Raw genomic sequence first — 16555 nt, 5'->3', positions numbered from 1 at the left:
ATTTTTTTGAAAAAAAATATTTAAAATAGTAAAAGCTAACTGAAAACTCAACCAACAAACACACTCGTTCAACGTATATTTTGCCAACATGATCCGATTGATAGTCAAAAAAATGAAAATTTCGAAGATCAGACATAATTTTAATAATAAAAGCGAAAACTGAATACACAAAAAGAAACCAAAAAGAAGGCGGTTTAATTATATATATATATATATATATTTTTCAAGCCCCGGGAAATAGGAAAAATGCAATTTTGAGGTACTAAACAATATCGAATGGCTGAAAAATATTCACTACAAAAAAATAGTATATTTATAACGGAATTTCGTTTCTAAAGTTCACGTAATTAACGTAATTCCATCTCTAATTCCGTCTCTAATATCATTAGTAACGGAAAAAGTGGATTTAACAATGAAAAAATTTTGTTACAAAATTGATATTTTTTTGTAGTGATTGGAGATCACGCACCAAATGTGTGATGAATTTGGTTTAGATGAGCCGTGCATTCTTTCAATTTCGAGTAACGACAGAAAAAGGAAAATATTTTGGCAAATCCCAAACATATATATATATTTAATTTAATTATTAAATTCATGTTCCTTATAAGAAAGAGCATTTTAGTAAAGAACACCAACTATTCATTCATAACCAAAAACTAGTGATGGGATTGTAGCTAAGTAGACCTTTTTCACATTCTAGATTAAAATAAAATAAAATAAAAAGAAGCAAAAACTACCAACTCCATTAGTGAAAAACAACATATAGAAAAGAAAATGCATATCTTGCATTCTTCATGAGCTTTTATATACTTGAAAGATTCAGAATTTTATCGAATAGATGTATCTAAGTATAATTCGCTTTGAAGGACTATTCCCTAGATACGCACATCGTGGTATTTTACAATTTAATCAAATATAAAACGACCTAATTATCGCGGATACAACTCCGTAATTGAAGCCTCGTTGTTAGAAAAAGGAGTATGTTCGACCAACCGATCTTCTGGTCTCTCTTGATCCGAGGAACGGGACACAAAAAATGCAGGCTTTGTTGGCGGTGGTAAAGTCGCGTTGAAATTGCTAAGCATCAAACTAACCGAAGCCATGGTTGGTCTATCATGTGTTCTTTCTTGAACACACAACAAAGCAATATGTACGCATCTTATTATATCGCCCAAGTTACTCGACTCGGATTGCAATGTAGGATCTATCACGTTTACTATTGTTCGCTCGTTCCAATTTCTCCATGCCTGTGAAATGCCAAGAATTTTACCATGAAACATTTTTTTCTTCTCTCAAGTTCTTTTTCCAATTAAAGATTTACTTACATAATTTAGCAAGCCTTCTTCGATTGTAATACCCTCGTTTCGGAAATTGCTATTTTTCTGTCCGCAAATAATTTCCAAGGCCAGAACTCCGAAGCCATATACATCAGTCTTGATGGAGAATCGCCCGTGATGTACATATTCGGGTGGCATATAGCCGCTACAACAAGGTTGCAAGGTATGAGTGTTTTCGTGATAATTAAATAAATGCTTTGTTAGTTACGTGTACCTTAAACGTGTATAAACTTTGGATGATTAGAGTGAATAATATTATTTTATCTAAATTAATTACATATTTATTTTAATACATTAAAACCCGAGATTGATGATTAAACTCAAGGATAATTATTCCCGTCTAGATGGGTGAGATCAATTTATGCAAGAAATATTTAAATTAAAATTTATATTTTTTTTGTTTAATCTAGCAAAATAAACATGATATTAATTAGTCTCGTGATTATATAATCAATTGAAATAATATTGTGGATTATAATCATATATTACTTTCTAAGATATGATTATAATTCCTAATATTATTTTAGTAGATTATATAAACATGAGATTGATTAATTTTATGTTTACGTTGCTAGATTAAATATAAGATAATATAGACATAAGTACAATATTGCTTAAATAAATTAAATAAATTTTTCTTAATTAGTGTATTTTTATAATAGGCTTTCATCGACCCTGTATTTTAATGTATTAAAGTAAACATGTGATTAAATTGGATAAAATAATATTATTCACTCTAAATCACCCAAAGTAAACACACTCTTAAGTCTAATTTTGTTGAAGAAATAGACTTACTAGGTTCCAACAATTCTTTTTGTGTTGGCTTCAGTTTCATTGCATAACCTTGCGAGGCCAAAGTCCGCTATTTTTGGATTCATGGTTGTGTCGAGCAAGATGTTGCTTGCTTTTAGATCACGATGAATGATGCGCAACCGAGAGTCCTCGTGTAGATACAATAGACCTTTTGCAATACCTCTTATAATTTTGAATCGTGTATCCCAATCGACAAAATGAGCTGTAGGTTGATCTACAATAATATAGCATGTGTCAATGTGATCAGACCATAGAATTGAGTAATAGAATTTATTTATATCTTGATGAACCAGCAAGTGATTCTATGTACATAATTTTACTGGGATTGAAAGTACTTACCAAATATGTAGTGGTCCAAGCTTCCATTGTTAACAAACTCATAAACAAGAACTCTCTCTGTCTGATCCCGAGCGAAACCGTGCAACCTAACAAGATTTCTGTGTTGAAGTTTAGCCAGTAACATGATCTCATTCTGAAATTCTGAATCTCGCTGTCCCGTACCCATAAACAACCGTTTAACTGCAATTTCTTGATCATCTTCGAGTTTCCCCTTAAGAAAAACACACAACACACACTCTCTCGGGTCATTCTGATTGTACATGTCAAGCATTTTAGGACGTGTTCATTTCATCCGCTAAAATTACAGAGTTTCTTGTGAACACCGATATTAGAAAGTAATAGTATTTTAATATAAAAATGGATAAATAGAAAAATAAATCGAAAGTGTAATGAGAAATTCATGAAAAAGTAGGCAGAGAAAAAGTAAGTTGAGACTTACCTGAGATTAAAAGTGAATTTTGATTGTTGCGGCTAAATTGTTACTCTCTCGTTACTCTCTCGTCATGTAAACTTATGTCAATTTGACCAGACACGAGTTTTAAGAAAATTGCATAAAATTAGAAAAAATTTCTTTTTATGGTAAAAAAAAGTAAAGAAAGTGATTTTTTTTTTTACTAAAAAGAGAACGGAAATTAGTTTGGACGACAACAAAAAAAAAAAAGAAAAAAAATTGGGAATAAGTTTTGCATAATAGATAAATCTTTTTAATTAAAAATAAATTATACTACCTCCGTCCCAATATAATAGTCTTGTTTACCTTTTTTGTCTGTCTCAAAACAATAGTCTTATTTCCATAAATAACCATATCACCATAAAATATCCGTACTTTTTCATTATTATTAGACAATTGTCACTGCTTTTTACACTAATATACTCACCAGGGCAAAAAAGTCATTTATCCTTACTTTTTATCAACTATCAATATAATATCAATATTTTTTAAATCTCGTGCCCAACACAACAAATACTATACTTTTGGGACGGAGGGAGATGTAATTTACAAGTATGCATTCTCTTACCTTATACACAGCACCAAACCCGCCTTCTCCCACCTTATTAGCATCGGAGAAGTTGTTTGTTGCATCTTTGATTTTCTTAAACTCATATTGCAATGATTCTGCTGTTCTTGTCTCATTTTCTGTGAGTTCTGCTGGTACAAGCATGTCTGAGTTTTGTCAAATTGTGTATTCTTAATCATTGAATGTGTATATATCGAAAGGGAAAATAAACTCACTTGCACATTTCTTTTCTGTTCCTTTCCTCCTCTTCGACATTACGATGCAGCAAGCCAATAATAGTAGACAAAAAATAATTGGAACGACGATGAAAATAATGGTTCGAGCTTTACTATCCTTTTGTTTCCCTGCAAAGACAACGACGAAATAGTACACTAAGGGTGCGTTTAATTTATGTCGGATTAATTATGGTTGATTAGTATATTATTGTAAGGGACTTCAATAATCATCAATCTCTGTTTTTGATATAATATTAATGTAAATATGTGTTTAGATTTGATAAAATAAAAATTTGCACCCTAATTACTCAAAGTAATCACATTTGAAATGTTTAAAATAAGTTACTTATTTTCGAGTTTTCATAATTCATAATAGGTAACCTGATCCGATTAATCTTTATGATTTTTCATGTTTACTCAGCTTTTTTAACAATGTCATTTCAAAGCTTGGGTTTCGAAATTCTTATACGATTATACGTGGTAGTTACAAATACTGAACAATATGCAATGTGCTAACAAATAATAAATCATATTACTATTGACATACATCATTTATATTAAAATAATACAAGTACAACACATGAAACAATTGATTTTATAATACATGATGTACTCTTATACAACACATATTGTAATTATGAACAAACAACACATGTTGTATATAATAATGATATATATTAGTTTTATATTTAACGTATTTTGATTTGGAAAATCAGCATGGTACAAATTTTCTCAAATCAATACTGTAACACTTCCCTTTTAAACAAGATAGACAAAATTGTTTTTCACTTTGTAGTAGTTTGAAAAGTCTGCTTCATGCTCTTATATTTTTCATATTAATCCGTACAAATCAAAACTTCTCATTTCATTTAAAAAAAACAAAATAGTAACTCTCAACTATGTTAGAAATTTTGGGGAAAAATAATGAGATTGTGTTATTAATCATCAGAATAAGGAGCCTATATAGACAAAAAAGATGCGATAGACTCAAATGTAAGTAATCTAATCTATCAATAAGATCAAATCTAGATATAAATCTACTAAATCTAAAACTGAATATCTAAAATATCTCAACATCCCCCTCAAACTCAAGTGGTATAACAGAAACCAACTTGAGTTTGATGAGAAATTTGAATATAAACGCAAAAAGAAAACATAAATAAAATTAATAGTTGACTCTCCACCGACCGGAGCAAAAAACAAGATGACTCTCCACCGGAGCCGAAAACGAGATGAGTCCACCGGAGCCGAAAACGACAGGACTCCACCGGAGCTGAAAACGAGATGACTCCACCGAAGCCAAACACAAGATGACTCTCCATTGGAGCCGAAAACAAGATGACTCCACCGGAACCGAAAACGACATGATTACACCGGAGCCGTCGAAAATGAGATGACTCCACCGAAGCTGAAAACGAGATGACTCCACTTGAGCCGAAAACCACATGACTCCACCGGAGCCAAAAACCACATAACTCCACCGGAGGCGAAAACGAAATGACTCCACCGGAGCAAAAAACGAATGACTCAACCGGAGCAAAAAACGACATGACTCCACTGGAGCCGAAAACGAGATGACTCCACCAGAGCAAAAAAGAGATGACTCCACCGGAGCAAAAAACGAGATGACTCCACTAGAGCAAAAAACGAGATGACTCCACTAGAGCCGAAAACGACATGACTCCACCGGAGCCGTCGAAAACGAGATGACTCCACCGAAGCTGAAAACGAGATGACTCTACTTGAGCCGAAAACGATATGACTCCACTAGAACCGAAAATGATATAACTCTCCACCGGAGCCAAAAATAGATAGATCGCGGGCAATAGACAAGCAGAGGACATATGGTAGATCGTAGGCAGAATGAGGACTCAAGATAAAATCAAAATCAGAAAAAGAAAGGGCTGGAAACTATAGAAAAAATTTCAAAATTGGAAGACCTCCGGGTACATCCTAGGTTGAATGTACCCGGAGAAACGCGGGTTGGTAGGCTATATCTACGGCATGAGAAAAGTAAGCTTTGATACCATGTTAGAAATTTTTGGGAAAAATAATGAGATTGTGTTATTAATCAATAAGGAGCCTATATATAGGCAATACAAAACAGAATCGGTAGATTCAAATGTAAGTAATCTAATCTATTAATTGGATCAAATCTAGATATAAATCTACTAAATTGAATATTTAAAATATCTCAACAAACTAAATATTAAAATACCCTTATTTTTTACTTTCCATATTATTTTTCAAAAATAAAATGAATATTACATTACTTTTATTACACTATATATCTATAAAAATACAAATTTTTGTTAATTCTCTTGTGAAAGTCAAACAGAAAATTTACCACAAGACAAAGAGACTAGATTTTATATAATATTTTTTAAAATACGAGGAAGACTCCTGCAATATTAAAATCACGATGAAGACTGGTGCAAACTTTCCGAACAATATATCGATTACAAGCAATTTTACCGACAATTTATTACCTCGTGGTGAAGGTACCGGCACTGCAGCCATGGTCGGAGGCGGAGATGAACCTACCGTTGGCCCGTCCTGAGGTACCGGAAACGTCTGCTTAACTTCTTGAATCCTCGACGTATTATAAAAGGCGAACGTCTCGTAGTTAAGCATGCAGCTCGGAGCCAATATTCTCGCCCCGATTGTTGTATTACAACAAGCCCGTGCTCTCGCCGCGAGCGCCGCCAGACAAGTTTTGCAATCCGCGGCCAACAAATCAGGCGTGCATTGCAATAGCGCAAAAATCGTAGCATTCAGCGCCGTCCCCCTCTCTCCGGCCGCAACCTTCATCAGCTCCCCACCCGACGCCGCCGAGGAAATAAGGGTCCCCAACAGCCATCCCAAATCATCGTTAAATTGATCCGGGTTCGTCGCATTGGCCGCCATATTTTTCTCCACATGGCCCGGCGCATCGGCCCGGATCCTGAGAATCGGCTCGTCGGAGTACCTCACCATGCACACGTTGTCCCACAAAACAGCCTGTCTCCGATTCCGACATGACGTGACCAGATCCTCGGCGACTGTCTTGACGCAGGCGCGACAGGCGACGAGCTGGAGATCGCCTCGGCAGAGCGCAACTGCGTGCACTCGATCAGCGGCGGTCGAGCCTTGCGAGGCGCTGTTGAAGCCATTGTTGTCGATGTTTGATGGGAGGGATGAAAGGATGGTGAGGAGGTTGGTGTAGTATGGGCTGTTTTCTGTGTAGTTGCCGTTTGGGGAGCACTGGTAGATTCGTAGGCAGGAGACAGTAGTGAAGAGAGTTGTGAGAATTGGAAAAGCGAAGAGGAAGAGGGGTTTAGGGGGCTGGGAAGCCATTAAAATGCTCTGCTTGAGTTCTGCAGCTCCCTTTCTGCACTGCAACTGTAGTGTAGAATGGATTGGGTTGATTGGGGAAGACGAGTGTTTTGGTTTAGAATGTGTTACTTGACTTGGTGTTAGGCCTACGGCCGGTCGCCGCCCGGCGTCAAGTATTAAAAAGGGGACAATATTGTATGTATGTATGTATATATATTTATATAGAGTTCTCGTTTTTATGCTGATTAGGTTAAGTTGGAATAAATAATCACAGATGATAAAACAATATAAAATACTTAATCAAATAACAAATGTTAATGCAATTGACGACTCAATATACTACCTCCCTCCTTAATTATTTGACTTTTGCGGCATTCTATATTAAAAATATTTTTATATTTGTATAATTTATTCCACAAATATAATTGTATTTTGTATTATAAGAGACTAATACATATATTTTTGTCATTTTCTCTTAATTTGTCCTACATATTCATATAATAATTAATATTCAAATATCCAACGCTCAAAAAGCTCATGGTACTCTTCTTATGGACCAATGTGGTATTATTAATTTTTAGTGCAATGAGAATATGTATACACTACAATACAATATTCTATCTTCGTCCGACTCTAAAGATTCTATTTACTTTTTGCGAGTTGATTTTTAAATATTAATTATTATATTAAAACATAATATAAATTAAGATAAAATTGCAAAAATACTTTCATTAATGTCTTATAATGCTAATAGAAGGACATTTACACAAAATTAATACAAATATAAAGATATTTTTAATATTAAGTATAATAATACGAAAAATAAGTGTGATCCTTACGCGGCGGACGGAAGAAATATAAATTACACAGCAAATGTTTCTATGTAGCATTATATAAACCACATGGCTGTCCTGATACACATATTCATCTTTAATCATATCATGTGATGGGATGATGAATGATAGATAAATGTGAATTAAGAAGTTAACAATTGATCCAGCCTTTTATATTAAATGTGCTCTACTTGTCTTGTGGTTAGAGTGGTGACCCGGCTAATTAGTATTCTAACCGTTTGTTATATATATAGTATAAATATATTTTAAAAAACAAAAAAAAAAAAAGTTACCCCTATATAACTGTTCGTTCGAAAATTTTAATAAATTAAAGGGTAAACTGTTTTTTTAATTTCGTATTTGACTTCTTTTACCATTTTAGAATTTTAACTGAATCATATCTTAAAATAATCCCGTAACTAAAATTTTTTCGCTAAAATGGTCCACCCGTGCCGGATTCGCCACGCTGGCCCGCCGTTGCTGACGTTGCGCTGAGGCGGCTGACATGTCATCTCCATGTAGATGCCACGTCGGAGGACCATTTTGGCGAAAAAATTTTACAAACTATTTTCAGACATAGTCCATTTAAATGTCCTAAAAATTATAAATGAGGTCATATACGGGACCAATAAAATAGTTTACCAAGACATTTTGTAAAATAAAAAATATAAAAAATTCAATGTGTCGTTTACGTGGCGATGATACGTCAGCCGTGTCAGCGCCATGTCACCAACAGCGTGCCAACGTGGCGAGTCCGGCACCAGAGGACCATTTTAGCGAAATTTTTTTATTTAGGAGACTATTTTCAGACAGAGTCCACTTAAAATTCTCAAATGATAAAAAGGCCCACTAGTCCGGCTAGCTAGCGAGCGGTTCTTTAGGAATATCATATCCCATATGGGCTATGGGCTAGAACATCTGAAAAACAATTTAACTTAAATTAAAAGTGATAACTAATTAAAAAGTGTATTAATAAAAATAATTATTATATAATAAAAATAATTATAAATTAAGATTGAAATACCTAAAATAAATAAATTAATATTAAAAAAATTAGAAATTATAAAATTTAAAATATAATTAAAATGTATAATCATATTTTTTTAAAAAAATAAACAAATTAAGTGGAAAGAACGAAAATAAAAAATAAAAATAAATTATGTGAGACTAGATAGTATTATTTTAATTTTTATGATGGGAAAGGTAAAAATTAGCTTAGTATTTTATTATATATATTTCTTTATAATAAAAGTAATATATGTTTATATTTATATCTAAGAGAATTTTAAGGTTCATTTTCTTTAACGCTCGATTTAGTTTAATTCATCAAAATTTGTCTTTCAAATTATCATAGTATATATTTCTTTAGTAATTAATTTATTCATAATAAAATGAATTTATCATTCAAAATATGATATTAAAAATTTATTTATAATATATAAAATATTATTTTTAATTCAAAATTTTAATATTACGAAATTTCAAATTAAATATTAAAGTCTGAGCGACCAGGATAGGCCAAATGGTGGAAAGTTCAAAGTCAAAGTCATCAAGCAAATAATATATATATATATATATTTATTTATATATAGTTATATGTGTTTGTCTGTTTGTTGAGAAAAATAATATATAAATATGGATATTCTATGGAGTGGATTGTGTGCTGATTGTTTAAAATCAACACACATGCACGTATATATATATATATATATAATATATATTTCCGACGTTTAAAAATTACTATTGATTGATTTGTCCATTTCAAAACTGTGTAATTTAATTATTGTCTTGTTTAATTAATTGTAGTTTGAAAATGCTGCAACATTGTTTTGAACAAAACTATTTTATTATTATTATTATTATTATTATTATTTTATAATGGTTATAGATAAAAAAAATAAAATGTATTTGGTTGAGGATTTTGATTTTGAGTTGGGATTTGAATAGTAAAATTTTTGAATTTGAATAGTTGTATAATGTAATATAATAGGTATTGATGTGATGTTTTGAATATAAAATTAATTTTTAGTATAATATAAAAATAAAAAAATATGTGTTTGATTTGATGTTTTTTAAGGAAAAAAATTGAATAAATAGTGTATTTGGGGGAAAATCTCCCAAACAAACACGAAAGGCATTATATATATTGAGATGCCTTGTAACTAGTTTGTCACTTGTTCATCTGACATTGTAACGATGCATCTGAAAGTGGGATTCAAGTTAAGGTGGAGTTGATATGCATTGGAGCTAGTTTGCCACTTGTTCAACTAGCATTGTAATAATTCATTTGGAAGTGGGATTCAAGTCAATATAGAGATTTGTTGATATGCCTTGAATCTAGAGATATGATTTGGATATTATATATTAATTATATCATATATTTAGAGATATAATTTAGATATTATGATATGGGCTTATGCTATAAATAGGCTTATTCCCATTCTAACGTCCAGCCAAGCGGCTCGGCTCTGTAATCTGTAACATAACCGTCGTGAATGAAATCTATTCTTCGTTTATGCTCGTGGATGTAGCCAACACATTATTGGTGAACCACATAAATCTGTGTCTTTTTTACGTTTCTATTTGTTATTCGATCATCAACCATAATATGTCACAACAAACTAGTACCAGAGCCTGGTCGTTTCAATCAGAGTTTTGTTTATTTCCGCACTGTTAGAGTTTTTTGAGTTGATCAACAATGTATGCTTTCAACGCAAACGTTGACAAATTCACCGGGAGAAATAGTTTTAGCTTATGGAAGATCAATATGCGATCTTTGCGGAAGTAGCAGGGTTTGTGGGTGCCGCTATCTAAAAAACCGAGAGGTGCAAACGTAGATGATGAAGAGTGGGATACAGCAGAGGAGAAGGCTCACTCAACAATCATGTTGTGTCTGTCCGATGATGTAATCATCGACGTTGCCAATCAGGAAACTGTTGTTGGCCTCTGGAAGAAGTTAAAGAGTTTATACATGACAAAATCTCTAACCAATAAGTTGTTTCTAAAACAACGTCTATTCAGGCTACGAATGCAGGAAAGAACTGCTGATATGTTCACTAAATTGGTCCCCCATAGCAATTTTCGACACTATTTGGACTTGCTAAATTTCACAAGCTGGTAGTTGCCCTAGTAGGGGCAAATCTGAGGCAGAATGAAGAAGTCTGTTCATCTGGCATTGTAATGATGCATTTGAAAGTGAGATTCAAGTCAAGGAGGAGATTTATTGATATACCTTGAAGCTAGTTTGTCACTTGTTCATCTGGCATTGAAATAATTCGTTTGGAAGTGAAATTCAAGTCAAGGTGGAGATTTGTTGAGTTCCTTGAAGCTAGTTTGCCACTTGTTCATCGGGCAATGTAATGATGCATCTGAAAGTGGGATTCAAGTCAAGGTGGAGATTTGTTGATATGCCTTGGAGCTAGATGCCACTTGTTCTTCTGACATTGTAATGATGCATCTGGAAGTGGGATTCAAATCAAGATGGAGATTTGTTTATATGTCTTGAATCTAGGGATATGATTTGGATATGAGATATTATATCCTAAATTCAAATATATGATTTGGATATTATTGGCATAGGTTTATGCTATAAATAGCCATGTATTCCCCTTCTAACAAACAACCAAGTGGGTCGGCCCTGTAATCTGTAAGCTAGCCGTGCTTAATAAATCTGTTCTCCATTTCTACTCGTGAATGTAGCCAAAACGTTGTTTATTGGTGAACCATTTTTTATGCGCCATGTATAAATCTCCTCAGACATGCATGATAGATCCAAAGGCCAATCAATGGATGAACTTAAGCAAAAGCATAAGCTTGAAGGTTAGGAAGTTTGAAAGGTAGAGATAGCTAAACTTAAAAACCTATAGTATATTAGAGATGTACAAGTGGAACTGCCCCTATTTATGATGGTGGATTTTACCCGCCTGTAGAAACCATGATTTCATACTATAATAAGACTTTTAAAAGTTACCATTCTCATTGATAAGGGACACACCCACAATTTTTCTTTGTCTGGCTTAGTACGAGAGCTTAGGGATAACGTGAAACCAATATGAACTTTCAACATAGTACATTTTATTAATACTCAAAGGCTTCAAAATGATGAAGATTTTTGTAAGTTAAACCTTGATCTAGAAACATGAAAGATGAAGGTTGATTGCTAGATGTTTCGCTTAAAAGGCGTTGATGTTGTTTTTAGGGTGGCTTAGCTCCGCACTTTAAGGAAGATTCTAATTAATTGAGAGAAAGAAACAATGGTCTTTGTAACTTATGAATAAAAAATTCAATTGGAAAGAGAATCAGTATTATTTCATTTTCAAGATGGTTTCTTGACTACAATAAAGGGCACCAAATTAGGTATTGCGATAGAATTAGTCCTAATTATTTAATGTTGTAGATGGAGAACAATTTGAGGTGCATAGGTAAGATCTATATGATATTGACAAGGTTTTCATGGTGTTCAAGGTTCCATCAAACCTACACCTAAAGAGGGAGCATGACCATGACATTATTCTTCAATATGGTGTAAGTCTAGTTTCTGTTCTACCTTACCAGTTCAAACAAGTTTAAAAGGATAAAATTAAATAAATGTTGAACAATATACTTATTGCAAGGACTCTCTGAGCACAAGTACATTATTTAGCCTGATACTTCTAGTGAAAAATAATGAAAGTTTGAACTATTGTATCAACTATTAGGAGCTCAACAAGATCAATGTCATTAAAAAATATCCAATAGCCCATGCTTTCTTCTGTTGACAAGGTTTAGAAAATGAGTGTTCGTTTTGTGTAGATGAGAAAGAGATCTATAATCACTTTCCATACTTACTATGCCTTGTAGACAAAATAGTTTTTAAGGAGGTAGAGTTGATATGAGATTAAAATATATTAAAGCTTATGTTAGATGAAAAAAACAATGCAAAGTTTATTTATGTTTGATCATGGCACAAGATCGATGATTCAAGAGTGGAATTTTATTTATTTTATTTTTTTTGTTAGTCTTTTAATGTTCTTAAGTCTATGTAAATGGACCCTTATATATATATATACATAAAAGGTTCAACTAGGTCAAAGGTAAATTAATGATTAGTTGATGTTGATTTTCTTCTTGTGATTTATTCCTCACATAAATATAAATTGATTATTTTTTTTACAGTACATTTTATCACAATGAGGCCATTCCAATTTCTACTCAAATGACCACACTATCATTCAACCATAGATAACACAAACATCTACAAAAATCTTGTGTTTAACGGACAGTTTGGATTCATTCTATCCCAAGAAAATCCTCAATGTCACAACATCAGTGTATTCCTTAGCATCATGGTATTTTATCTTCAATCTAGTGGTTCTAAGTCATATCTCCAATGCTCATTAATTCTACTTTGAATTCTTCGTCTAAAAACAAATTAAAAACACACTCTAAAACTATGCTATGGAAGAACTCTAATTGTCTTTACATAATTTCTATATTCCTAAGTGAATTTCTCTCCAATATGATCTCTAACATCGTTCTTTGGTACACACGGAATTCTTTAGTTGAAAATCGGGAACATACTTGTAAGTGACAGTTATTTTTTTCCCATCAAGCTAACTGCACACTTCAATACATTATATTACTTTAGAGCCAATTGAGAGAATATTGTAACTAGGAGTGACAAAAATAAGAACGGCCCGAAAGCTAGGTCTGAGCACGGCACGAAAAAACCGTGTTTGAGCCTAAAAAATAGACTCGAAAATTTCTAGGCCGTGTCTAGCTCGGAACGCTAATGAAACCGGCCCAGCTTTTAAAATTAATTTTTAAATTTTAATAAATTTATATATTATATTAATTTTTGAAATAAAATAAAAATTACAACATGATTTTGAGTCCAATTCTTCACTTCTACTATTAAAATTTATTTTGTCTAAATCAATCGTGGCTTAGAATTAGGTCGGGCCGGGCCGGCACAAAATATGGACAGACTCAAATTGCCACCCCTAATTATCACATCAAATTTATAATAAGTTCAATAATTATTTTAGCAAGTATTATTTTTTCTTTGATGTGTTTTTTCTTTTTTGGTTAAATATAAAATTTTAAATTAAAAAGTAAAAAGAAACTTTCAACTTATACATATTAATCACATTATGTTAAATTGTTATTTGTAGGTTAGGAGCTGGAAATGGTATAATTATGAACATGAATAAATAATTGTTTCGTGTGATATTAATATGTAACATATATTACTATATTATATATATATATATATATTTAATTTTTAGCACACTATAAATAAAATTAATAGAATGTTGACTTGACATTTAAGGGAAGAAATAAGAAGTGAGTTGTGCGGAATTTTTAATTTGAAACCCACAAACAAACATACAAAATTATATATTACATGATTTAATTCTATATATAAAATATGTATATACCAAAATCTAAAAAAATAATAATAATCTTCCATGTAAATTCTGTGAAAGAAGAATTAAAGTTGTATACGTATATTTGTGATTAGACTAATAGGAAGTTGAATTAATATAGGCATCATAAAGACAAAAATATTGTAAGATTGTGTATAAAAGACGACAGAAATGAGAAACGGTGAGTTTGGGTGAGAGTGAGCAGAGCAGAGCAGCGCACCGCCGATTTATTTGAGAAATTACGCAAATTGCACCGCTCAACATTACGACAAAACCGTCGGTGCTTATAAATTGAATCACACCCTCGACAGTGATACTTTTGAAGATTATTTTTTGGGATCCTAAACAAGATTTGACTGTTCATAGTTTTTTTTTTTTTTTTTCATTTTAAAAAAAATAGATTACTTTTTTTTTTTTATTTATATTTTGAGCGATTATTTTTAACATAAAAAAAATATTACTTTCATTTGTTCCACATAATTTTACTATTTTTTATTTTTATTTATTTTACGTAATTTGTTTTTTTTTTTAAAATTGATTATCCATTTTAATCACATTTTAAATCGTATAATTTTTTTAATCTTAATTAAACTGTTTACTTATGTAAATTTTAATCTATACTTATTTTTACTAATACACTTAATTACCAACTAATTATATTTTACCTAAATTTCAATATCTATATTAATAGGCCCAAAATATGTGGGACGGAGGGAGTATATATTGATATAATTTGTTGTACAAATATCATTATATTATTATTATAAGATACTTGAAGATAAAAAATTGTGTTATTTTAGATAAACACAAAATTTGTACAAATTATATTTGATTTGAATTTAAAGTGGGTCGTATTCTTTAAATGAGTCATTTGATTCTCCTTCCGGGTCGATTTGTTTTCCAACTTGATTTTTTATGGCTTCTTTGATCCGAAGATATTTGGTCTTCGGTTTGATTTAGCTGGATTTTGGAGGGCTTTGGTCTCCGTGCAGGCAATTTGATCGTCAACTTTGAATTTGATGTCTTTTTGGATGATCCGAGGCTTTAATCTTTGGTTTCACTTTCCCGCCGTTCAGAGGGCTTTGGTCTCCATGTGGGCGGTTTGATAATTGGCTTTGGATTTGATATCTTCTTTGGACGATCCGCAGCTTTGATCTTTGAGGAGGTGGATTTGGTATTCCATAACGCTTTTGGCGGCGTGTCCCTTTGACTTTTGGATCGAAGAGGGCCGAGTTGATGCTTTGCTAAAGAACGCGATGAACATCTTGAAGCTTTGAGATAAACTTTGGAGACCTTCCCTTGATTTTGACGAATTCCTCAACAGCTTTGAGTGCTTTGATCCTTCCTCCGGCTCGGGCATACGACGAAGAACGTTAACTCCATCGATTCGTCAACCAATATTGTATGATTTGTCTAAATCAGTGACTTTCAACGAAGAACGCTTCGAAGGACACGAAGAACATGAAAAACAATACAGAGAGAGTCTAAAGAATTACCCATTTGCTTGAATCCTCAATGCAACTTGAGTGTATAATGAATTGGCCAAGGATTCTATTTATAGGGGAGGGTGGCCTTGGCTTCCTTTTCGGATGGTGCCACATGGCGCGTCCTGATTGGCCAATAGAAATATTTTATAATCTTTCCTTTTTCATCAGATGTCGTTTTCCATTCTTGACGGATTTGATTTTGCACATTCCTTTCTCGCCAAAATCTTTATATCATTGCTTTTTTTGGAAAATATTATTAATTTATATATTTTCTTTATTGACAAGATTAATTTATTTTGCTGCTAAATTTATTATGGCTCTATTTATGCATGTAATATTTGTACGATATCTTCTATTTTAAGCAAATTTTTGCATTAATGGTTGATATTTATTGTACAAAAATTAACATATGTGCATAATTAAATACCATATATTTATATTATTGGAATTTTATTTTCTTCCAAAATATATGATATTTAATTTAATTTTGACATATTTTTGTGTCTATAAAATGCCCCATCGAGACTTGTTTAGGTCGACGCAAAGCGTTTAAGGCATGAATGAGTCTCGAAATATAAGTCAATTTTTTTTAATTGAAACTTCTTTTTTTGCCCTTTTTTTCATTTTTTTTTAAGGGCATTTTCTTTTTTCTTTTTTCTTTGGACAAGATTTGTTTTTGTCCAAATGTTTTTTTTTAAGCTCGATTTTTTTTTGAATTTTTTCTTTCTTTGCTCAATTTATGTTTTTAAGGATTTTTTTTTTGGCATGATTAACTGTACTCGGAGTTATA

The 16555-nt window shown here is 32.2% G+C and overlaps 1 protein-coding gene across 2 annotated transcripts; it reads right to left on the bottom strand.

Moving 5' to 3' along the window:
• Nucleotides 1–816: 816 nt before the first annotated feature.
• Nucleotides 817–7151, bottom strand: LOC127255122 (cysteine-rich receptor-like protein kinase 44). 2 transcript variants are annotated; one of them, XM_051280508.1, is made up of 7 exons: nucleotides 6213–7151; nucleotides 3724–3852; nucleotides 3509–3639; nucleotides 2490–2700; nucleotides 2133–2364; nucleotides 1326–1482; nucleotides 817–1247 (listed from the first exon to the last, which is right to left on the bottom strand). In XM_051280508.1, exons 1-7 carry the CDS (start codon nucleotides 7057–7059, stop codon nucleotides 930–932), a joined length of 2025 nt encoding a protein of 674 aa, XP_051136465.1. In that variant the 5' UTR covers nucleotides 7060–7151; the 3' UTR covers nucleotides 817–929. The 2 variants fall into 2 exon arrangements, with proteins under 2 accessions (XP_051136465.1, XP_051136466.1); XM_051280509.1 differs by having other exon boundaries at nucleotides 3509–3636.
• Nucleotides 7152–16555: the final 9404 nt, after the last annotated feature.

The sequence above is a fragment of the Andrographis paniculata genome, unplaced genomic scaffold (genome assembly GCF_009805555.1).
Source record: "Andrographis paniculata isolate CXL003 unplaced genomic scaffold, ASM980555v1 Contig53END, whole genome shotgun sequence".
NCBI classification, from domain to species: Eukaryota; Viridiplantae; Streptophyta; class Magnoliopsida; order Lamiales; family Acanthaceae; genus Andrographis; species Andrographis paniculata.
Note: the sequence above shows the minus strand (reverse complement) of the source record. Positions and strands in the feature narration are given on the sequence as shown.